Source organism: Pelobates fuscus, chromosome 6 (genome assembly GCF_036172605.1).
Source record: "Pelobates fuscus isolate aPelFus1 chromosome 6, aPelFus1.pri, whole genome shotgun sequence".
NCBI classification, from domain to species: domain Eukaryota; kingdom Metazoa; phylum Chordata; class Amphibia; order Anura; family Pelobatidae; genus Pelobates; species Pelobates fuscus.
Window position 1 is genome coordinate 195,252,975 of NC_086322.1, and position 25,931 is coordinate 195,278,905.

Below are 25,931 nucleotides of genomic sequence, written 5' to 3' on the forward strand. Positions count from 1 at the left end.
GCAGGCTACATATGCCAACTACACCATAAAGGCATACCATTTCTTAAAGAAGACATTCCAGGGTATTTCAAAGGGCACATTTTGAACCTTAGTGTGGGATAATTCTTCCACTAGTACCAAGTGTAGTGGTAATAAGCATTTTTTCTGCCTTTTTGGCAAACAAAGTGAGTTTGCACAGTATATTTTGCAAACCGTATGTGTGCTACGGTTGTACATTACGTCATATGTTGGTCAGCTATGTTGTCTGAGTACAGCAATACCCATGTATGTACCTTTGCCAGGTGTATATAGACATTGAAGGGGCACATTTGAAACACAACCATCCAAGTGTTTTTCAAACTTTAAAGTTTTACGTTGTTTCCATGTTCCATTTTGGAGTAGTTTAGCTGTCTGGTTATTCAAATTACCCCATAAATGAATACTATTTATTAAAGAATACATCCCTGGGTAATTCAAAGGCATATTTTTAACCTTACGTGGGACAATTTTTTTGCTATTTTGTACCAAGTGTAGTGGTAATAAGCATTTTTTCTGCATTTTTGAATCACACAGTGAGCTACTACTGTACATTTTGCAAACCTTATGTGTGCTATGGCAGTATACCACTTCATAAGTTGCTCAGCTATGCCGTTGGAGTATAGGAATACCCTGTATGCATCTTTGCCAGATACAAGTGGATGTTGAAGGGGCACATTTGAGACAAACCCATTCAGTTTTTTTCTAACTTTGAAGTATTGTGCTGTGTCCATATTCCATTTTGGAGAAGTTTAGCCGGTTTGTTATTCAACCTACCCCACAAACGCATTCCTTTTTTAAAATAATACACAATGGGGTAATTCAAAAGGCATATTTTGAACATTAGTATGGGATAATTTTTTCGCTAGTTTGTTCCAGGTGTAGTGGTAATGAGCATTTTTTAATGTATTTTATTACTCTTTCAAACTTTTTTTACTTTTTAAAACTTGTTTTTAAACTTTTATTTTATTTATTTTACTTATTTCTACTTTTTTTTAAATGTAATTAAAACCATTTTTTTTAACTTTTAAAAACTCTTTGAAGCTTTTTTTAAAAACTTTTTTTAAAATTAACCCCTAGCTAGCCTAACACCAAATCCCCCAATTCCCCACTAACTTCCATCCACCCCAGCTGGGTAAATATATAATTAAAAACATATTTCAATTGATTAATAAAATAAATTTAACCCTTGAGGGTTAAAAAAAATAAAGGTTAACCCTCAGGGGTTAAAAAAAATCAAATCACAGTCAAATCTAGTCCCTGCCAACTGATCACTGTAGTCAGTGATCAATTGGCAGGGAAGGGGTTAATTTTTATTTTAAATGATTAAAGAGTGGTGGGATTTAACTTTAACTTTATTTTTTTTTACAAGGAGAAGATATGTCTCCCTGCACTTCACACTGACCGCGGAAGATCAGGGAGACGGATCAGAAGTCCCTGCAGCACATGTGCTAGCTCTGACAGCCTTGGGTTAACTTTAGTAAATGATGGAAATTTTCCATCATGCGTCAACTGTAGGACAAGCATGATGGAAAATGTCCATCTAGTGTCGCAAAGGCGTTAAATAATGTGCTCTTATACAAAGTTTGCATACCCAACACTTTGTCAATTATATATTTTAAATAAAAGATAAACTATATATTATAACCTGATCAATACCAAGTGGTCAAGAATATTTTAGTTGCATGTTATTTTATGCCAAGTAGTTCCATAATAAGCAGTTATGTGTTAAATATAAGTGTGGAATAAAGAAGGCTGGAAGCTCCTTTTGTGACTTAGTGATCTGATATTATCTGAATATTTTCCATGATACATCACATATGTTGAATTGTAAGTACACTCACTAGTTAAAATTAAACAGTAGTAAGTGGTGCATTGAGAGCTTATGTGCAAATGAAAACCTTAAAATCTGTTTAGAGGTTATATTGTATTTTGTTTAATAATGTTATATGCATTTTAATGAATGAGTCTGCATTGGGTTAACCCCATCATTGAGAAGAAAAGGTTTTAATTATATGGTTATGTAAACAGTGATACTATCAAGAGTAGTAAGGCATAGGAAAGTACATATAAACAAAATATATAGATCCACTTAAATATTTAGTGTTTTAAAATGATTTTATTAGAATAATTATATTTTTTTATGTTTTAACTCCTTTAAATTTAAATGTTTGTATATAATAAATGTTAGCTTACTGTTAATTTATAAATAAATAAATTAATTAAATAAATAAGTTTCAGTGTTAAATTGTTAACTCTTAATTTTACATGTGAAAAGAATCTCAAACCAACACACTGTGAAATCTTAACACTCAAATGTGTCAGTAGACAATTAAGTTAAAGTGTATACCTCCATATTCTGGGAAAATGGGTCCTTTGGGTCACATAGGGATGTAGAAATTCTGTGGTTGCCACGGAAACAGCGCTGGCTCGCATTCTGAGGGACTGGAAAGGTCTGACGAATAATTGTTAACCTTCCAATTGACCTTCTGACCAGTTCCTGCACATCCAAATCATTTATCTCCTGTTATTTAGAAAAGAAAAATATGAGCATATTCCGTGACAATAACTTTGTAAATCATGGAACAAAAACGTACAAAAATATTTTTTGTAATTAAACATTGTTAGGATCAAATTCTCCTTCAAGAAAATATGAATATACAAGTATTTTTATAGCATTTTTAAGACAACCTCTTGAAAGTGTGTCGGAGAACATCTGCATCACCTCTTTTATCTTCTTTTTAAATGGAAATTAGGCAAAGAATCTATTGAATTATTACATGATATGGAAATTGAGCAGTTTGTAACATATTAAAAAAAACTTGTTGTTCGAGCAATAAATGGAACAAAATGTAATTGTTTACATGTATCACAAATTGCATTCTCATTATATTTGGGAACAAAAATGAAAAGCATATTACAGTAACAAATTACTTTCAAGGACTTACAAGGTAACATAATTATGCAGACCGATGTGTAGGCCATTGGTAGAGGGAGGAATGAATTAATCATAAGAAAATCTTTAATGGACATCTTCTCATTAATTCAATCCCACTTGCAGCATTTTTTTAAATTAATTTTTATAATACTGCTTTTAGTCAAATACTAGATGGTTTTGTAGATAGACAGATAAACAGACAGGCTGATGGACAGAAGGACGGGCAGAACAACGGGCAGAAGGATGGGTAGATAGATGGACAGATAGATGATCTGAAAACTAGATGATAGAAACCAGAGTATAATCTATTTCAAGGTTTTTCTTTTCAGTTTGTGTTTATTTTCATCTGACCATATGTCGTGTGAAAGATTGGCAGAAGGAAACAAATTAATGCCATTTAGCCCTGCTCCTTAATAAACTGATTGAATTATCCATTTCGCACTATATAGGGTATTGAGATAGTGAGGCCATGTGCTGTGTCCCCACTATTTAGTATGTCCATCATACTTTTACATGTTCCTCTATGCTTAGAGTTCCATGCTATCCTTACAGCATTATCACTTGTAATACCAAACTTGTAATTTATTTATTATAAGGGTTAGAGAGCATTTACTTTTTTTTTTTTTTTACATTTGTTTTAATATTCTTAAATTAGTTACATATATTTACATATATTCAGGGGTATATCATTATTACATTTGTTTTTCAACACTAATGTGATATATAATTTTAAAATATTTGATGTATATACTAATTATGTACAATTATATTCCTTCACCTTATTTTTTAGGCCAATTTATCATTCATTCACTTACTACTCTGTTTTAAGTATTCCTTTATTAATAATTAAGAATTGTTTCCTTTGTTTTTAATAGATTTTTAGTATATTATGTATTCTTTTTGTTATATATATATATATATATATATATGTGTTTTTTGATTAATTAGCACATTTTCAATATATGATTTTACATAATTAGATATTATTATCTCCTTATTGATTTATAAGAGAACTGTTCCACTTAGATACAATTAGATCATTATTTATCTTTTAACCCATTAACTCTGTTAAAGCCGTTGCAGCATGTCAGGGTACCTGAAGTCTCTACCTCTGAGAGAGGTAGAGACTTAGAAGTTTATCCGTCCAGAAGGGCTGTTTCCTCCGTCCCTCGCGGTCCTTCCGGTCATTTACACGCCGGCCGCGAGGGATCCACTTCCTTTTGTAACACGACGCCCAGCAGTCGACGTCATGACGCCAACCCGGACCGACCTGTCACTCAATTGTCTGGAAACTAATCAGGACTCGTCGGAGGCGTGTCTACTCTCCTGAGCCAGGGTATTTAACAGTGCTTCTTCCATTGGTTCATTGCCCTGTCGTGGTTCTAGCCTGTCTAGTCACTCAGCGCTCTTGTATTCCAGTTATCCTTTTGGTTCCGACCCGGCTTGTTTGTATTACTCTGCTTATCTCTGTTACCCTTTGACTCGGCTTGTTCCTCGCTTACCTGTCTTCTCGTTCCCTCGACCTCGGCTTGTCTTTGACCATTCTCTCTATCTCCGTACGTTAGTCTGGCCATTCTAAGGTCCGGTATACGTACCTTTCTAATGTCTGTACTCTGCGTGTTGGATCCCTGTCCTGATCCTGACATTACGACAGGGCCAATGGATCCTGCAAGTACAAACAGTCAGCTTGGTCCTTCCGATCCTAGGTTTGAAGCCATGGAACACAGAATGGATCAGATGGCCCTAGCACTACAGGCGTTATTATCTCATGCTAATAACCCACCAGAGGAGAAGCGTACTACTTCTATTTCCCCTGTGAGTTCAGGCCTAGAGGTAGCCACTGTAGTTGCCTCTTCCCGTATTACCCCACCAGTACGTTATGGTGGTTCACCTGAGAAGTGTCGTGGTTTTTTAAACCAGATCAGTATCCACTTTGAATTACAACCTTGCTCCTATCCTACAGATAGGGCGAAGGTTGGGTTTATTATCACCTTACTCATTGAGAGAGCTCTGAGATGGGCCAACCCATTATGGGAGAATGATAACCCGTTAGTATATAATTATAATGCCTTTGTAGCTGCCTTTAGAAGAACTTTTGACCCTCCTGGTAGAAAGGTCAATGCAGCTAGATTACTTTTGCGCCTGAGACAAGAGAACCGAACACTTGTGGATTATGCACTAGAGTTCAGGTCTTTGGCGGCAGAAGTTAAGTGGAATGAGCAGGCTTATATAGATGTATTTTTGAACGGGCTATCAGATGTAATCCTTGACGAGGTTGCTACTAGAGAGCTTCCTGAAAATTTGGAGGATTTAATTTCGTTCATTTCTCGTATTGATGAGCGTTTAAGAGAGAGACAGAACACTCGAGAGAGGAACTTTAGACCTTCCTTTAAATTAGCCCCCGCATTTCAAAGCCCTGATTCCACTACCTCACTGTTTCCTGAACCTATGCAGATAGGCAATACTCGCCTCTCAGAAGAGGAGAGACAGTACAGGAGAAGGGAGGGATTGTGTATGTATTGTGGAGTCAGAGGTCACTTACGCCTGAATTGCCCTAATCGCTCGGGAAACGCCCGCACCTAAGTTTCTCTAGAGGACAGGCCTTGGGTGTTTCTACTTTGTCCTCTACTCATAATTATAAAGATCACAGGCTTCTGCTACCAGTTTCTTTAACTTGGGAGAAGGGAGTACTAAAGACCATGGCTTTGATAGATTCCGGAGCTGCTGAGAATTTTATCGACCAGGCCTTTGCTACTAAACACACTATCCCATCCCAGTTAAGGGATACACCCTTGGCCGTTGAGGCCATAGATGGTAGACCTTTACTTGAGCCTGTTATCTTTCGTGAAACCATACCCGTTAACTTAACTGTTGGTATCTTACACGAGGAAAACTTATCGCTTATGCTTATTTCGTCCCCTTCTGTTCCCATAGTCCTGGGTTACCCATGGTTAAAGAGACATAACCCTATTATTGATTGGGAGTTAGGGGAGATACTCTCATGGGGCCAGGGTTGCCAGGAGAGGTGTTTACGGAGAGTTTCTCCATTGGGTGTAATAAACACGCCAGGTAGTTCTACCCAGTCTACAGATATACAGATACCGCCTCTGTACCTGGATTTAAAAGCAGTATTCGACAAAAAGAATGCTGATACTCTACCTCCACACAGGACTTTTGATTGTAAAATTAATCTACTACCTGGTACCATGCCTCCGAGGGGCAATGTATATCCTCTATCCACCAAAGAGAATTCAGTTCTAGAGGAATATATTCGGGAGAATCTAGACAAAGGATTCATTAGGAGATCTTCTTCTCCTGCCGGGGCTGGTTTTTTTTTTTTGTTAAAAAGAAGGATGGTTCCCTAAGACCTTGCATTGATTACCGAGGTTTGAATAAAATAACCATCAGAAATACCTATCCGATCCCCTTGATTACCGAGCTGTTTGATCGCCTAAAGGGCTCTAAAATTTTCACCAAGTTGGATCTCAGAGGGGCATATAACTTGGTGAGAATCCAGCAAGGACACGAGTGGATGACAGCGTTCAATACCCGTTATGGGCATTATTAACTAAACGGTCATGCCTTTTGGTCTTTGTAACGCACCGGCAGTATTTCAGGATTTGATTAATGAAGTTCTTAGGGAATTTCAACATGATTGTGTTATTGTGTACCTGGACGACATACTTATACACTCTAGAGAGATTGAGACCCACCACAGACAAGTCAGAAAGGTATTACACAAACTTCTTCAACATGGATTATACTGCAAATTGGAGAAATTTAGTTTTGACCAGTCTCAGATAGACTTTCTTGGTTACGTGTTTTCTGGGGAAGGCTTTAAGATGGATCCCGACAAACTCCAGTCTATTTTAGATTGGCCATTGCCTAAGGGACTCAAGGCTATTCAGAGGTTTATTGGTTTCTCCAATTATTATAGGCGCTTCATTAAGGGATACTCCTCTATTATTGCGCCTATTACCAATATGACCAGACAGGGGGCTGACACTAAGACTTGGTTTACTGAGGCTCTCGTTGCTTTCAAGACTCTCAAGGAACTTTTTCCTTCTGCTCCAATTTTAGTCCATCCTGATACGACTCTGCCGTTCCTACTCGAGGTCGATGCCTCTGAGACAGGCGTAGGTGCTATTCTGTCACAAAGGTTAGGGGTGGACAAACCAATACACCCTTGTGGTTTTTTTTCCAAGAAACTGTCAGGGCCTGAGAGCAGATATGACATTGGTGACAGGGAATTATTAGCGGTCATTATGGCTTTAAAGGAGTGGAGACATTTATTGGAGGGGACCTTACATCCTGTTACCATTTTAACGGATCACAAGAACTTGTCCTATATTGGGGAGGCTAAGCGACTGTCCGCCAGACAAGCTCGTTGGTCCTTATTCCTGACCCACTTCAATTATGTGCTTACTTATAGACCTGGTTCTAAGAACTCTAAAGCCGATGCTTTGTCTCGCCAAAATGAACCTTCTACTATATCTGAACCTGTTCTTTCCTCTATAGTTCCGAAATGCAATATTATCGCTAACACGAATCTCAGGATTCACTCTCCGTTACTTGCCGAGATCTTAAAGCTGCAACATCTAGCCCCTAAACAGACTCCCGGGGGTCGACATTTCGTTCCTCCTGCTCTTCAACTGGAACTGTTACAATGTTTCCACAACAGCAAGGTGGCTGGACATCCTGGCATTCGCAAGACGTGCGCTTTGATCTCTAAAGACTTCTGGTGGCCTGCTTTACGTAGGGATATTAAAGATTTCATCGGTGCATGTGAGGTTTGTACTAAGACCAAGCAACCTCATACGCTTCCATGTGGATTTCTGCATCCCTTAGAGGTTCCAGAAAAGCCATGGTCCTGTTTGGCTATGGACTTTATTGTCGATTTACCTATATCTAAAAAACAGACTGTTATCCTCACCGTGGTTGACAGATTCACCAAGATGGCTCACTTCGTTCCTCTGCCTAAACTTCCGTCTTCTCCCGAGTTGGCAGAGATATTTGCAAGGGAGATTTTTCGTTTACATGGGATACCCTCCCAAATTGTATCTGACAGAGGTTCCCAATTTGTTTCTCGTTTTTGGAGATCCTTCTGCTCTCAACTGGGTATCAAATTGAATTTCTCTTCCGCCTATCATCCTCAGTCTAACGGAGCTGCTGAACGCACCAACCAAAAGATTGAACAATATTTACGTTGTTTTGTTTCCGAACACCAGGACGATTGGGTCGGTTTGATTCCTTGGGCGGAGTTCGCGCACAACAATCTCGTTTGTGATTCTACTCATTCAAGCCCCTTCTTCATGAATTATGGCTTTCATCCATCCATTCTTCCCTCGGTTTCTCCTTCCCAAGGGGTACCGTCGGTTGATGTTCATGTTGCCAATTTGAGGAAGTTGTGGGATCAGACTCGACAAATTCTTCTGCACAATTCTATGCTGGTTAAGAAACACGCTGATAAACGTAGAAGGTCGGCTCCGGTTTTTGTTCCAGGCGATAGAGTATGGTTGAGTACTAGAAACATTCGTTTAAAAGTACCTTCCATGAAGTTCGCTCCTCGTTATATTGGACCTTACAGGGTTCTGACTCGGATTAACCTAGTTGCGTATCGTCTAGCTCTCCCATCTGCCTTACGCATCCCTAACTCCTTTCATGTTTCATTGCTGAAACCGCTAGTCTGCAACAGATTTTCCTCCACGGTATCTTCTCCTCGCTCTGTTCAGGTGGAGGGTCAGGAGGAGTTTGAGGTCAACTCTATCATCGATTCTCGAATCTCCCGGGAGAGAGTACAATATCTGGTCGACTGGAAAGGATATGGTCCTGAAGAGAGGAGTTGGGTACCTCAAGAAGATGTTCATGCTCCTCGCCTCTGCAGGGCGTTTCACTCCCGCTTCCCATCTCGTCCCGGTTCCTTCCGCCCGGTGGGCGTATCTGAGAGGGGCGGTACTGTCAGGGTACCTGAAGTCTCTACCTCTGAGAGAGGTAGAGACTTAGAAGTTTATCCGTCCAGAAGGGCTGTTTCCTCCGTCCCTCGCGGTCCTTCCGGTCATTTACACGCCGGCCGCGAGGGATCCACTTCCTTTTGTAACACGACGCCCAGCAGTCGACGTCATGACGCCAACCCGGACCGACCTGTCACTCAATTGTCTGGAAACTAATCAGGACTCGTCGGAGGCGTGTCTACTCTCCTGAGCCAGGGTATTTAACAGTGCTTCTTCCATTGGCTCATTGCCCTGTCGTGGTTCTAGCCTGTCTAGTCACTCAGCGCTCTTGTATTCCAGTTATCCTTTTGGTTCCGACCCGGCTTGTTTGTATTACTCTGCTTATCACTGTTACCCTTTGACTCGGCTTGTTCCTCGCTTACCTGTCTTCTCGTTCCCTCGACCTCGGCTTGTCTTTGACCATTCTCTCTATCTCCGTACGTTAGTCTGGCCATTCTAAGGTCCGGTATACGTACCTTTCTACTGTCTGTACTCTGCGTGTTGGATCCCTGTCCCGATCCTGACACAGCAGCATAGAAGGCCATAACGGCTTTTAGCCTCTGGAGGTCCGTGGTACTTACCTCCACCGCGATCCTCTTCGGGAGGACTGCCTGACTGCCCAGGCAGCCCTCCCATGGTAAATCCGGCCCCAAGGGCCCATGTGCTTGCTCTAAAAGAGCGATCACATGGCCCCTTATAGATGGCTGTGGATCTGCCTGCATGGGGACTGTCTGTGCTGTCAGACAGTCCCGCTGCTGGCAGGATGTATGAAAAAAAATATTATTAAACATGTTTAAAATAAAATAAATGTTATACATATATATATGAAATATATATATATATATATATATATATATATATATTATATATAATATATACATCTTATATATATGTAACGTCATACGTAGTGTATTTTAATATTAATATAAGTACATATATTAGTATTAAAATACACTTAGACTGAAGTTACATATATATAAGATATATATATATATAATACATATATATATATATTTTATATTTGTATATACACGTATAATTACAATAATAAAGAAAGAAAATAACAAAATAAAGAAAGAAAATATTTAAATAAAAATTTAAATCAATTATTATTAATTTATATATATATATATATATATATATATATATATATATATATATATATATATATATATATATATATATTGGTAACAAAATACACTTAGAATTACATTTTATATATCTATCTATATATAAAATACGAATAACCGCATATACAGGGAGTGCAGAATTATTAGGCAAATGAGTATTTTGACCACATCATCCTCTTTATGCATGTTGTCTTACTCCAAGCTGTATAGGCTCGAAAGCCTACTACCAATTAAGCATATTAGGTGATGTGCATCTCTGTAATGAGAAGGGGTGTGGTCTAATGACATCAACACCCTATATCAGGTGTGCATAATTATTAGGCAACTTCCTTTCCTTTGGCAAAATGGGTCAAAAGAAGGACTTGACAGGCTCAGAAAAGTCAAAAATAGTGAGATACCTTGCAGAGGGATGCAGCACTCTTAAAATTGCAAAGCTTCTGAAGCGTGATCATAGAGCAATCAAGCGTTTCATTCAAAATAGTCAACAGGGTCGCAAGAAGCGTGTGGAGAAACCAAGGCGCAAAATAACTGCCCATGAACTGAGAAAAGTCAAGCGTGCAGCTGCCAAGATGCCACTTGCCACCAGTTTGGCCATATTTCAGAGCTGCAACATCACTGGAGTGCCCAAAAGCCCAAGGTGTGCAATACTCAGAGACATGGCCAAGGTAAGAAAGGCTGAAAGACGACCACCACTGAACAAGACACACAAGCTGAAACGTCAAGACTGGGCCAAGAAATATCTCAAGACTGATTTTTCTAAGGTTTTATGGACTGATGAAATGAGAGTGAGTCTTGATGGGCCAGATGGATGGGCCCGTGGCTGGATTGGTAAAGGGCAGAGAGCTCCAGTCCGACTCAGACACCAGCAAGGTGGAGGTGGAGTACTGGTTTGGGCTGGTATCATCAAAGATGAGCTTGTGGGGCCTTTTCGGGTTGAGGATGGAGTCAAGCTCAACTCCCAGTCCTACTGCCAGTTTCTGGAAGACACCTTCTTCAAGCAGTGGTACAGGAAGAAGTCTGCATCCTTCAAGAAAAACATGATTTTCATGCAGGACAATGCTCCATCACACGCGTCCAAGTACTCCACAGCGTGGCTGGCAATAAAGGGTATAAAAGAAGAAAATCTAATGACATGGCCTCCTTGTTCACCTGATCTGAACCCCATTGAGAACCTGTGGTCCATCATCAAATGTGAGATTTACAAGGAGGGAAAACAGTACACCTCTCGAACAGTGTCTGGGAGGCTGTGGTTGCTGCTGCACGCAATGTTGATGGTGAACAGATCAAAACACTGACATAATCCATGGATGGCAGGCTTTTGAGTGTCCTTGCAAAGAAAGGTGGCTATATTGGTCACTGATTTGTTTTTGTTATGTTTTTGAATGTCAGAAATGTATATTTGTGAATGTTGAGATGTTATATTGGTTTCACTGGTAAAAATAAATAATTGAAATGGGTATATATTTGTTTTTTGTTAAGTTGCCTAATAATTATGCACAGTAATAGTCACCTGCACACACAGATATCCCCCTAAAATAGCTAAAACTAAAAACAAACTAAAAACTACTTCCAAAAATATTCAGCTTTGAAATTAATGAGTTTTTTGGGTTCATTGAGAACATGGTTGTTGTTCAATAATAAAATTAATCCTCAAAAATACAACTTGCCTAATAATTCTGCACTCCCTGTATATGTATATATATATATATATAGAGAGAGAGAGATAAATATATATATAATTACATAAATGATCACATAAGTATACACGTAGAATTTAAATACATATATAAGTATATATATTAAAATTCTATGTGTATAGTTAAGTAATCTTTTAACATAATTATGTGATTTAATTAATTAAAATTTGATTGATGTGTCTGACAACCCAGGCAAAAAGTGCAGAGAATTTAATTTGCAAGCACTATATATAATCCTTTCCAAGACACCATAACACCTGTACATGGGGGTACTATTTTACTTTGGAGACTTTGAGTAATACAAAATTATAAATTGTATTACAACGATGATATTTTCAGTAAAAGTGATTTTTTTTGCAATTTCACACACAAACGGCACTTTTACTGACGATATTATCGTTGTTTTACTGTTTTGAATCACTTATGTTTATGTTCAGTGAAGTCTCCCAAGTATAAGAGTCCCCTCCATGTACAGGTTTTATGGTGTTTTGGAAAGTTAGAGAGTCAAATAGAAGGCTTACATTTAATTTTTTTCACATTGAAATTTGCCAGTTTGGTAATGTTGCCTTTGAGATCGTATGGTAGCCCAGGAATGAGAATTACCCCCATGATGGCATACCATTTGCAAAAGTAGACAACCTAAGGTATTGCAAATGGGGTATGTCCAGTCATTTTTAGTAGCCAATTAGTCACAAACACTGGCCAAATATTTGTATTTTGCTTTTTTCACACAACATCAAATATGAATGCTAACTTTGACCAGTGTTTGTGACTAAGTGACTGCTAAAAAAGACTGGACATACCCCACTTGCAATACCGTGGGTTGTGTACTTTTGCAAATGGTATGCCATCATGGGGGTAATTCTCATTACTGGGCTACCTCACAGTCTCAAAGGTAACATTACTAATCTGGCAAATTTTAATGTGCTATATTTGTAACTTTCCAAAACACTGTAAAATCTGTTAATGGGGGGGGGGGGCACTGCTGTACTTGTGAGACTCTGCTGAATACAAATATGTGCATTTTATTGCAGTAAAAGCAGTAAAAGCGAACAGTATCATGACATTTACAGCTAAAATGTCAGACGGAACTAAAAAAATTTTTTTCAAAATCTTAATTTCTCACAGTTTTTTTTTTTATTCATATAATAAAATAGTTCATGAGACATTAAAGCCCTGTTTCCCCTAAACAAAATTATATATAATAAGTGTTGGTGCACTTTATATGAATGGTGAATTACAGTTGAGCAGACATATAGCGCAAATTCCAGTTTTTGTTTACATTTTGTTTTGATCAGAATGTGTACTATTGACTCCGTCCTGAGGGGGTTAATATGCTCATGAATAAATTCCTCAATTTTTGTATATTTAATGGCCGCCTTCTATTAACTGAAGTTTCTTGTTTGCAGTATTTAGGACAACAGTATTGGCATTGACTATACACAAAGATGGCCCACGGAGCCTTCCAGATCAGAAAAAGGAATAGACTTCTTTGGCATAATGACATCAGACTTTGTTTATGTAAGTACATAATTAGTGGTTGCATATGTGTGCAGACTAGTGACATAAGCGGCACTGAAAAAACATGAAAGACAAAGATTTGGAGTGCGCTTAAATCAGTATTTAAAAGAAGAAACTAAATGGACAGGAGTTATGCAGTTTGAGAAAGACCACCAGTAGGTTGAACTGTGTCAGTGTGTTTCTTTTTAACAGGAGCCTTTTACGTTCCAGCCAACTGTAAGTGGCTCAGAGGCATGTGAGTTGGATACATCTACTTGGGAGCACTTTATATAAAGTTTTGAATACTGTGCCATGGGCTGTATTATTTATTTATTTATTGCAGATCTGTATATAAGTCCAGATATTGGTAATATCAATTATTTCATGCACTAAATGCCCTTTACACCTGCACCTGTTGGATTTTTTTGGCACTTTTAATTTTGTTGTGAGGAGTTACACAGCAGCAGGTTGTGAAATTTGGCACTGTGTTTTTTTTTAACTAGATTAGGTGGTCTGTCTATTTGTTTTCATTTTCTACTAAACAGTACAAGACCTGATCTCAGTCCCTAAAAAAAAAAAATAGCAATCCTAATTATAATTAGAAAAGAACTCAAAGGAGTTCCTGCTTTCAATTATGGATTTTAGGGGGTGGGACATACTCTCCAATTGGTAAGACTATAAAAAAAATTCTAACTCTAGCAAGGAAGATTAACTTGAAAAAGTCAATGAATGGACAAAATGCATTTTATTATACAGCTGCATTTGTAGCTTGCTATAAGTTAATCAAGCCTGAGACATGCATTGCACATGTTCCGACCTTTTGGAGGAACAGTGACAGAATATCTCCCTCCCTCTCTCTCTCTCTCTCTCTCTCTCTCTCTCTCTCTCTCTCTATATATATATATATATATATAGAGAGAGAGAGAGAGAGAGAGAGAGATTTTATATGTATTTTTTTATTTTATATGTACACTGCTCAAAAAAATAAAGGGAACACAAAAATAACACATCCTAGATCTGAATGAATTAAATATTCTTCTGAAATGCCTTGTTCTTTACATAGTTGAATGTGCTGACAACAAAATCACACAAAAATAAAAAAATAGAAATCAATTTTTTTAACCCATGGAGGTCTGGATTTAGAGTCACACTCAAAATTAAAGTGGAAAACACACTACAGGTTGATCCAACTTTGATGTAATGCCCTTAAAACAAGTCTAAATGAGGCTCAGTAGTGTGTGTGGCCTCTACGTGCCTGTATGACCTCCCTACAATGCCTGTGCATGCTCCTGATGAGGTGGCGGATGGTCTCCTGAGGGATCTCCTCCCAGACCTGGACTAAAGCATCTGTCAACTCCTGGACAGTCTGTGGTGCAACGTGATGTTGGTGGATGGAGCGAGACATGATGGCCCAGATGTGCTCAATTGGCCTTCGTCTTGCAGGAACTGCTGACACACTCCAGCCACATGAGGTCTAGCATTGTCTTGCATTAGGAGGAACCCAGGGCAAACCACACCAGCATATGGTCTTACAAGGGGTCTGAGGATCTTATTTCAGTACCTAATGGCAGTCAGGCTACCTCTGGCGAGCATCTGTGAAGAGCACAGGGCACCAGTGGCAAATTTGCCAATCTTGGTGTTCTCTGGCAAATGCCAAACGTCCTGCATGGTGTTGGGCTGTAAGCACAACCCCCACTTGTGGATGTCGGGCCCTCATACCACCGTCATGGAGTCTGTTTCTGACCTTTTGAGCAGACACATGCACATTTGTGGCCTGCTGGAGGTCATTTTGCAGGGCTCTGGCAGTGCTCCTCCTGTTCCTCCTTGCACAAAGGCGGAGGTAGTGGTCCTGCTGCTGGGTTGTTGCCCTCCTACGGCCTCCTCCATGTCTCCTGATGTACTGGCCTGTCTCCTGGTAGTGCCTCCATGCTCTGGACACTACGCTGACAGACACAGCAAACCTTCTTGCTACAGCTTGCATTGATGTGCCATCCTGGATGAGCTGCACTACCTGAGCCTTTTTTGTGGGTTGTAGACTCCGTCTCATGGTACCACTAGAGTGAAAGCACCGCCAGCATTCAAAAGTGACCAAAACATCAGGCAGGAAGCATAGGAACTGAGAAGTGGTCTGTGGTCACCACCTGCAGAACCACTCCTTTATTGGGGATGTCTTGCTAATTGCTTATAATTTCCACCTGTTGTCTATCCCATTTGCACAACAGCATGTGCAATTGATTGTCACTCAGTGTTGCTTCCTAAGTTGACAGTTTGATTTCACAGAAGTGTGATTGACTTGGAGTTACATTGTGTTGTTTAAGTGTTCCCTTTATTTTTTTGAGCAGTGTATATTACACGAGCATTCTGGGCTCCAAAACAACTTCATGAGGTAATCAGGGTGCTTTCTTACCTGAAGGTTTTCTCGAGAGAACTGAAGATTCAGCACTGAAAGCAACCTTTGGTGTTAAACCATTCGACAATGGTTTTAAAAAAAGTGCCCATCAACCTCCTGGTACCATAACAACTTCATATTATTGAAGTTGTTAAGGTGCCCGGAGTGTTTCTTTAAATATACAATATCTAAATAAATTATATAATATATATAATATATGCAATATGAAAATATAAAAACATTTAACAATCTTCTAACACACTTTTTTCCCTTCTACTGGTCACTTCCCGCTTGATCTGTGAATAAAACCCAACATTTAGAGGCTGTCCCCTAGTAATCTAATCATCAATCATCACTTTTTTTTGGCTCTATGGGTTCAACTCCAAATCATGAACCAAGTGAACATCTTGTGATATGGAACAAATGTGTATATATAGTGGCGCTTACCAATTAAATAAGTTAAAAAATTACCAATCAGCTCCTAAAAGTGTCCCACTAACACATACATAAAAACAAATACGGCAATGTTTTGGTGATGAACCACCACCCAAAAACATCAACGTACGACTGCAGCGCTTACAAATAGTTAAAATAATTCAAATTACCCACTAGCTGCTGTATTAAAAATTAGGTCAATAACTCCAAATGTATTTTTTTTAGCCATTCTGGGTCATTCTCTTCTTCAATAAATGTTTTAATACCCAGACTTTGTCTGTGCTGTTTTACTAGTGGACACTGAAGATTGTAAATAAAACGCAGGACTAGTTTCAGAATGTATTGACAAATTACATTTAGCTAATACTGAATTTGTGATTTCCCATTTAATTAGGTGAGGAATTCCCATTCAGTTAGCAGAGTATAACTCTTCTTTTATAAAATGAAAAATCTAACCCATAGTGCTTACAGAATTCTGTTCACCCGCAAGTGTTTTTCACAGCATGTACAAATCTAACTGTTAATGCACCTGTCAGAGTAGGTAAATGTGTGCTGGGTCAAAATTCTTATTTTATGTCAGACTTTTGTCCCTAATGATTAGACATCTCTGAATGTCAAGAGTTGTGAAACATAACCTTTTCTCTATAATGATCTTTGTGGAGTCACATCACTTGAGTTAAACTATATTAAACGTGAACACTTTTGTTGTTCTTTTGGGGGCAATGACAAATTTAAACAGCTATAACTTTTTGTCTGGAAAGAAATAGAAGTGTTATAGAAAGCATTTCTATGTTTTTTTGCCTGCTCTAAATCTATTCAATCTTTTCCTCAAACCACATTATTTGTTTCTTTGATTTGTCATTTGTGCTCTGTATTAAATATAGATTTTTTTCAAACAAAATAACACCTGGCATCTACTGTGTCCTGTGTAACATCCAGCATTTCTGGTCGATTAATCCTTAATGTACCATAGATAATGGGTTTTCTCAGCATAAGAAGCCATCTTTTTATTTAGTGTGTATTATTTCACCCTAAATAAAAATGAGAGACAGACAGAGAAAGAAGAAGGAGAGAGGGAGAGAGGGAGAGAGGGAGAGAGAGGGCGAGAGAGAGCGAGAGAGAGCGAGAGAGAGCGAGAGAGAGCGAGAGAGAGCGAGAGAGAAATAATATTTAGTGTTTATTCACAAAATTGGGACAATGGAAGTGCAAAATGCTGCTCAAAAAAGTCTAAAAATCCCCACTTAATGTATAAACAAATGTGTTGTTCACCCAGTATTTGGGAAATTCTCATTTTTTCTTCCCCCCATCCTGTAGGTTACTTTGTCAACAGACTGTCAAGGCTAAAAAATGAGCTAACTGAAGCTATTCTTGAATATATTATTATGAACACTGAATTATATTGTATTGTGCCCCTAATTCTAAATAGTATTCTGGCTTTTTCTTTCTCTACCCCATGTTCCCTTTTTTGACATTAAACATTAAAAATAAAGTTATAAAAATATATAGGTAATTTCTACAGCACCTACAGATTTATCCCATACAAGTGTCTGCAGATACATAACTAATTCTATGCTAAAAATGCTCTTTGTATAATCACAGCGCTCAGTGAAAAGGTCAGTTGAAATGATCAGCACACCACTCAATTTTGTTTAATTTATTCAGGCCGTCTTCACCCATGACTGCAATATAGAACCATGAACTCTGAAGAGCATGATCCCTTTTCAGGTTCCTTAACCGAACATTTCATCTACTTGATAATGCACATTTAAGTATCATTAACTGCAACAATTTGCATACAATTTTTTGTAGTATTTTAATTATCTGTCTGTTAATGTCTCTGATAATGCAAGATTCTCAAATGAATAAGGAAATACATAATTGCATTAAACAAACTCTGACTCATGTTCTAACCTACAACATCTACAGAGTTTACGCATGAAGTCAGGGGTAGACAACCTTCGGTACTCCAGATATTGTTGACTACATCTCCCATAATGCTCTTAAAGCCATAATGCTGGCAAAGCATCATGGGAGATGCAGTCCAATACATCTGGAGTGATAAAGGCTGCCTACTCCTGTATTAAGTTGTGATTTTTAGTGAGCTGACAATCATCCTGACAAATAAAGACCAATTTTCTATATAGGTAAAACTCCAAATTGAATAAGATAGATATTGTTATGGTATGAGTATTCTGACTTAAAGAGACACTATAGTCACCAGAACAACTACAGCTTATTGAATTTGTTCTGGTGAGTAGAATCATTACCTTCAGGCTTTTTGCTGTAAACACTGTCTTTTCAGAGAAAATGCAGTGTTTACATTACAGCCTAGTGATAACTCCACTGGCCACTCCTCAGATGACTGTTAGAGATCCTTCCTGGGTCAGGGCTGCTTAAAATGCATCCAAACATTTAGTGTCTCCACCCACTGCACATGGGCGTAGGAACCCAAAAAAATCTGGGGGGATAGCATTTTTACTCGCCGGGTATATTCTTATTCCGTAAACTAGGAGTTGTTTATCCCATTGTACAGCGCTACGGAATTTGCAGTCGCTATATAAATGATTAAATAATAACATTAAAGGGTCACTACAAGGAAGGGGTTTTACTTACCCGTATACAGCGCCGGGATCCTCCTGATTAGAACCACCCCTACCCTTCCCATGAATATTATAACCACCCATACCCCTTCCATGCACAAAAGAACCCCACCTACCCCTCCCACGCATTTTAACCCCCTACCCCTTCCACGCATATTAACCCCTTAACCCCTTCCATCCATATTAGTACCGCCCTAAGCCCTTCCATGCATATTAGTACCGCCCTAACCCCTTCCATGAATATTAGTACCCACTAACCCCTTCCATGCATATTAGAACCCACCCTACCCCTTCCATTCATATTAGTACTCCCCTAACCCCTTCCAATAATTTTTCTACCTCCCCCCTCCTCCCATCCATATTAGTAGCCCCCCTAAACCCTTCCAATTATTTTTCTACCTACCCCTCTCCCCTATCCTTACTAGTAGCCCCCCTAACCCTTTTCAATTATTTTTCTGCCATGTTAACTAACGCCAGTGCTTTAGTGCCGCTGTGTTTACATTAAAAGGTCTGCAGGGACAGGCTATAGACACCAGAACCACTACATTAAGCTGCAGTGCTTCTGGGGACTATAGTGTTTCTTTAATGTGAGGTAAATTAGAGATTAGTGCCACGAATAATATGCTAGATTGCCTACTTACAACCAGATGAGGATGAAGATGGGCTCTAGCTGCAGTCTGGCTCCACTGGTCTGGTGTAGAACAGGCTCTCTGGAGGCTGTTTGTAACTGTGGTCCCAAAAATCAATGTTCTGTGAGAACGGGAATCAGCTCCATTTTTTGGGGGCCCTTTACACAGCTCAAGGTCTGGGTTCCAGGGTCCACCTTCACGTTCCACCAATGAGTTTGTTCACAGGGGGTGGAGTGTGTAGGGGATGTCCTGATATGTGTGTAAAGAATGCATTGTGTGAATCTGTGTTTGTATGTGTAAGGGCTGCAAGGTGTGATTCTGTGTATGTACGGGATGCAGTGTGTGCGTCTGTAAGGGGTGCATTGAGTGTGTGTACGGGGTGCATTGAGTGTGTGTACGGGGTGCATTGAGTGTGTGTAAGGAATGCATTGTGTGTTTCTGTGTGTGTAAGGATTGCATGATTGTGTGTTTGTGTGTGTGTGCACGGGGTGCATTGAGTGTGTGTAAGGATGAATTGTGTGTTTCTGTGTGTGTAAGGGTGGCATGACTGTGTGATTGTGTGTGTGTGTGATGGATGTCAATCTCTCTCCCTCCCTTGTCACTCTCTCTCTCCCCCTCCCTTGTCACTCTCTCTCTCCCCCCCTCCCTTGTCACTCTTTCTCCCCCTCTCTCCCTCCGTCCCCCCCTTGTCACTCACTTTCTCCCCCCCGTTTCTTTCTTTCTCCCCCCTTCCTCCCTCTTTCTTTCTCCCCCCTCCCTCCCTCCCTCTTTCTCCCCCCTCCCCCCTCCCTCTTTCTCCCCCCCCTCCCTGTGTCTACCCCCCTCCCTGTTTCTTTCCCCCCCTCCCTGTTTCTTTCTCCCCCCCCTCCCTGTTTCTTTCTCCCCCCCTCCCTGTTTCTTTCTACCCCCCTCCCTCCCTCTTTCTCCCCCCTCCCTCCCTCTTTCTTCTCCCCCCCTCCCTCCCTCTTTCTTTCTCCCCCCCTCCCTCCTCTTTCTTTCTCCCCCCCTCCCTCTTTCTTTCTCCCCCCCTCCCTCTTTCTTTCTCCCCCCTCCCTCTTTCTTTCTCCCCCCCCTCCCTCTTTCTTTCTCCCCCCCTCCCTCTTTCTTTCTCCCCCCTCCCTCTTTCTTTCTCCCCCCTCCCTCTTTCTTTCTCCCCCCTCCCTCTTTCTTTCTTTCTCCCCCCTCCCTCTTTCTTTCTTTCTCCCCCCCTCCCTCTTTCTTTCTTTCTTTCTCCCCCCTCCCTCTTTCTTTCTTTCTTTCTCCCCCCTCCCTCTTTCTTTCTTTCTCCCCCCCTCCCTCTTTCTTTCTCCCCCCCTCCCTCTTTCTTTCTCCCCCCCTCCCTCTTTCTTTCTCCCCCCTCCCTCTTTCTTTCTCCACCCTCCCTCTTTCTTTCTCCCCCCTCCCTCTTTCTTTCTCCCCCCTCCCTCTTTCTTTCTCCCCCCCTCCCTCTTTCTTTCTCCCCCCCTCCCTCTTTCTCCCCCTCTTTCTTTCTCCCCCCCTCCCTCTTTCTTTCTCCCCCCCTCCCTCTTTCTTTCTCCCCCCTCCCTGTTTCTTTCTCCCCCCCTCCCTGTTTCTTCCCCCCTCCCTGTTTCTTTCCCCCCCCTCCCTGTTTCTTTCTCCCCCCTCCCTGTTTCTTTCTCCCCCCTCCCTCTTTCTTTCTCCCCCCCTCCCTCTTTCTTTCTCCCCCCCTCCCTCTTTCTTTCTCCCCCCTCCCTCTTTCTTTCTCCCCCTCCCTCTTTCTTTCTCCCCCCTCCCTCTTTCTTTCTCCAACCCTCCCTCTTTCTTTCTCCCCCCTCCCTCTTTCTTTCTCCCCCCTCCCTCTTTCTTTCTCCCCCCCTCCCTCTTTCTTTCTCCCCCCTCCCTCTTTCTTTCTCCCCCCCTCCCTCTTTCTTTCTCCCCCCTCCCTCTTTCTTTCTCCCCCCTCCCTCTTTCTTTCTCCCCCCTCCCTCTTTCTTTCTCCCCCCTCCCTGTTTCTTCCCCCCTCCCTGTTTCTTCCCCCCTCCCTGTTTCTTTCTCCCCCTCCCTGTTTCTTTCTCCCCCCCCTCCCTCCCTCTTTCTCCCCCCTCCCTCCCTCTTTCTCCCCCCCTCCCTCCCTCTTTCTCCCCCCCTCCCTCCCTCTTTCTCCCCCCCTCCCTCCTCTTTCTCCCCCCTCCCTCCCTCTTTCTTTCTCCCCCCCCCTCCCTCTTTCTTTCTCCCCCCTCCCTCTTTCTTTCTCCCCCCTCCCTCTTTCTTTCTCCCCCCTCCCTCTTTCTTTCTCCCCCCTCCCTCTTTCTTTCTCCCCCCTCCCTCTTTCTTTCTCCCCCCCTCCCTCTTTCTTTCTCCCCCCCTCCCTCTTTCTTTCTCCCCCCCTCCCTCTTTCTTTCTCTCCCCCTCCCTCTTTCTTTCTCCCCCCCTCCCTCCCTGTTTCTCTCTCCCCCCCCTCCCTCCCTGCTTCTTTCTCCCCCCTCCATCCCTGCTTCTTTCTCCCCCCTCCCTGTTTCTTTCTCCCCCCTCCCTGTTTCTTTCTCCCCTCCCTGTCTCTTTATCCCTCCTCCCTCCCTGTTTCTTTATCCCCCCTCCCTCCCTGTTTCTTTATCCCCCCTCCCTCCCTGTTTCTTTATCCCCCCCTCCCTCCCTGTTTCTTTATCCCCCCCTCCCTGTTTCTTTATCCCCCTCCCTCCCTGTTTCTTTATCCCCCCCTCCCTCCCTGTTTCTTTATCCCCCCCTCCCTCCCTGTTTCTTTATCCCCCCCTCCCTCCCTGTTTCTTTATCCCCCCTCCCTCCCTCCCTGTTTCTTTATCCCCCTTCCCTCCCTGTTTCTTTATCCCCCCCTCCCTCCCTGTTTCTTTATCCCCCCTCCCTCCCTGTTTCTTTATCCCCCCTCCCTCCCTGTTTCTTAATCCCCCCCTCCCTCCCTGTTTCTTTATCCCCCCTCCCTTCCTGTTTCTTTATCCCCCCCCCCTCCCTCCCTGTTTCTTTATCCCCCCTCCCTCCCTGTTTCTTTATCCCCCCACTCCCTGTTTCTTTCTTCCCCCCTCCCCTACCTGTGTTGTAGCGTGGCCGAGCTGTGTACTGTCCACGGGTACAGGGGAGCTTTTGTTTCCTGTATCCGGCGGACTAACAGGAAGTGCACACTCAGTGTTCACTTCCTGTTAGTCCGGCCGGGTACAGGAGACAGATTCTCCCTGTACCGGCGGACTATACAGGGCTCGGCCACGCTACATTGAGGAGTGACAGGAGGGAGCGCTGAGCGCTTCCCTCCTGTCAGTCCCTCTCCTCTGGCTGCGCCCGGGCGGTGCGCCCTCATGGATGCACCAGCCCGGGCAGAGCTGCAGCCGCCTGAGGCTCTCTGCAGAGCGCTCGGGCGGCTGCAGCAAAAGGGGGGCCGGCGGAGCTGGGGGGGATTTCCCCATTACCTGTCCCCCCGCATGATTTGCTGGGGGGGATGCGTCCCCCCCATCCCCCCCGGTTCCTACGCCCATGCCTCTGCATGCAGACACTAATCTTTCCTTATAGAGATTCATTAATTTAATTCATCTCTATGAGGAGATGCTGATTGACCAGGGCTGTGTTTGAATCATGCTGGCTCTGCCCCTGATCTGTCTCTTTGTCAGTCTCAGCCAATCCTATGGGGAAGCATTGTGATTGGATCAGACTACCACTTTTGATGATGTCAGCAGCCTGCTTGTTTTTCTGAGGCAAACAACATGCAAGTTACAGCTTCAGGCTTGAATACAGTAAAATGTTGCTATATTTATGGAGGCATGAGGGGCCCAGGGGGGCTAGATCGTGGTTTTAACACTATAGGGTCAGGAATACATGTTTGTGTTCCTGACCATATAGTGATCCTTTAATTTAACATGATGTATTTTTATTTAATTAATAAAAGTTGTTTATTTTTATTGCTAGTTCCCATGTTATTTAACTTATGCACCTGATGAAGGCATCTAGCCGAAACGCGTTGTGTTGAACCTATACTTCTCCAATGTAAGATTTTATTATTCAGTTTGTAATAAATGTTGAAAACTTTTTTCCTTACAATTGTTCTCTGATTTCCCATATTCAAACCTATTTGGTTGAGGAACATACCCACTGAAGGATTTGACCTGTATATCCTACTCATGCCTATATACCTGAGCCAGTTTGAAATACAGGCTCATTTAAATGTGAGTAGGAAATTCTACCATTTATATACATACATATGATATCTGGATACTTATCAGTACAATATTGCCCTATGTAAGCTTTACTCTTTTCAGAGACATCAAGACAAAGATCTGCTTTATGGGTATATGTATTGTATATTTTTCATTTGTTATAAAAATACCCTAATATACTTTCTTGGGTTTTCAGTGCGCTATCCACTTTATATATATACTATATATTTTTTGCTTTATGCTTTTCTGTGAACTGTGTGGTTGATTTCACTGTGGTTTTAGCAGCACATTATAGCGCCATATTACCACCACCCTCTTTTTCTTTATGTTATTTAACGTAACTAGACACGTAAGTCACAGCATTTAAATGGTGAATCATGACAAAAAACATTTTGAAATGTGAACAATCATATAATTCACTGCACTTGCGGAGTAAGTAAGGAGTATGCATGTAAATGCACGTGTTGTATTTTCTCAGCTTATATTTGATTGTAGTTATTTTAAAAATATATTTTTAAATGGAGCTACATTTAGAAAAGCAAGATTCTGCATTTAATAGTATGGCTATTTTCAGTTGATGGTGTTAAATGATGACTTTTAAAGATTTTTGAACTTCAACATTCACTATTGTTTGCCATTGTTAAACTTGATGTGCATAATGGGAGTTGAAGCATGTTTGCTTTGATTCATCACTCTGGATTCTGCCTGTGGTTCCAAAAAAAAAAGATGATTGATGGGGGGGGTGGTGGAAAAAATGATTGATGGCTAAGGGACAGTCATTTAATGTTAATTTTATTCACAGATCAAGTGAGAAGTGAGCAATAGAGGGGAATAAGGAGGAGCCTTAAAAATATATATATTATCTATTTATACATTATACGTAAAAAAATAATATATTATCTATTTATACATTATATAGTTAATATTTATAGAATATATAAATATATAATATATTTATAGAATATATAAATATAGAGATTATTTTTACTGCTCCTCCTGTTTTTACCTCTTTTGGTTACTTTTTCTTTTTTGATCTGTGAACCCAAATGGCTGAAAAATATTCCTACCAATATTCTGCAAAATATATACAGAAAGTACTGTATTATGTACAGTTTATATTTTGCAGCACACTAATTGGCCCATATTCACACCCATATTCACACCCTCATCTGATTTGGTTACAGAATCAATTTTTCGAACCTACATATATCTGAATTTTCTCTCTTTGGACAAGTCTACTATTCAATCAATAATAATAGAAACAACTAAACAATATAATGGTATATTCCCACACAAAATAAAATCCAATTATTATAGTGCAATATGTTAACACAGTTGTCCCTCCAAAATTGAAAAAGTAACTTGTAGAGCCATTCCCAGGCTCTCTTAATAGTACTTTGCATTGCCTAGTGCTAAACAATGCTAATTACATGTTAATTAGGTCAATACCTGCATGATAATGTTATTATGATTACTTGGTCTGTTCTTTAGATCATTCTCTCAAGCAGTAAATATGTCGCTGAGACACTATGCTGGCTGCTTCTGAACGTCCTCAGGTGTCACTCAGTTATTCACTACCTAGACGACTTCCTACTGATAGAGCCAGGGGCACAAACACCCACCGCTATCAGCCGCACTAAAGCACTTTTTTCCACACTTGGAGTACCTTTGTCCCCATCTAAAACAATTGGCCCCACTACTAAATTAACCTTTTTGGGGATAGAGCTAGATTCCGTTACCCTCAGAGCTAGCCTTGCCCACGACAAACTGACCCGCTTGAGAGGGGAGATAGACATGTTCCTGCGAAATGATGATTGCACCAGGAAGGAACTCCAGTCCCTTCTGGGATCCCTGAACTTCGCCATGCGCATCATCCCGCAGAGAAGGTCTTTTATATCCAGGCTCCTTTGCCTGCTTCATGGGGTACCGGACTCTTGCCCAGTTTCATTGGACCCCCACGCCAAGGCTGACTTAGCTATGTTTTTGGCAGATTGGAACGATATCTCCATGTTTATCCCCCCTCTCTACACTTCTTCACCCATCATTCAGACAGACGCTGCAGCCAACACTGGTTTCGCAGCCATCTTTGGCAACCACTGGTTTAGGGGTAACTGGCCCACTTAGACAGATGCCTTGCCAGGATTCAGGGAGACCTCAGCCCTATTTGAAATATATCCCATTGGGGCGGCCGCACACACCTGGGGTCATCTCTGGTCCGGCAAGGCAGTAAAATGCTACTCTGACAACTTGGCAGCTTGCAAAATCATTAACAAGGGGTGCTCATCATCCCTGACCATCATGCGGCTGATTCGCAAGCTGACCTGGCTAGCAGCAACCGGTCAGTTTCACTTAGTTTGTTGTCACATCCCGGGTATCCACAACACTGCAGCTGACGCTCTTTCTCGCTCTCAATTCCAGGTATTCTCTCAGGCAATCCCTACGGCTCACCACCAGCCATCCAGAACACCACGG

The 25,931-nt window shown here is 41.1% G+C and overlaps 1 protein-coding gene across 1 annotated transcript in view; it reads right to left on the minus strand.

Moving 5' to 3' along the window:
• Positions 1 to 25,931, minus strand: part of GRID2 (glutamate ionotropic receptor delta type subunit 2) — a 1,057,299-nt gene that overhangs the window by 387,531 nt on the left and 643,837 nt on the right. The window contains exon 6 of the mRNA XM_063458620.1: positions 2,366 to 2,539. Coding sequence (XP_063314690.1) covers positions 2,366 to 2,539 — 174 coding nt within the window. The remainder of the gene's footprint in view (positions 1 to 2,365; positions 2,540 to 25,931) is intronic.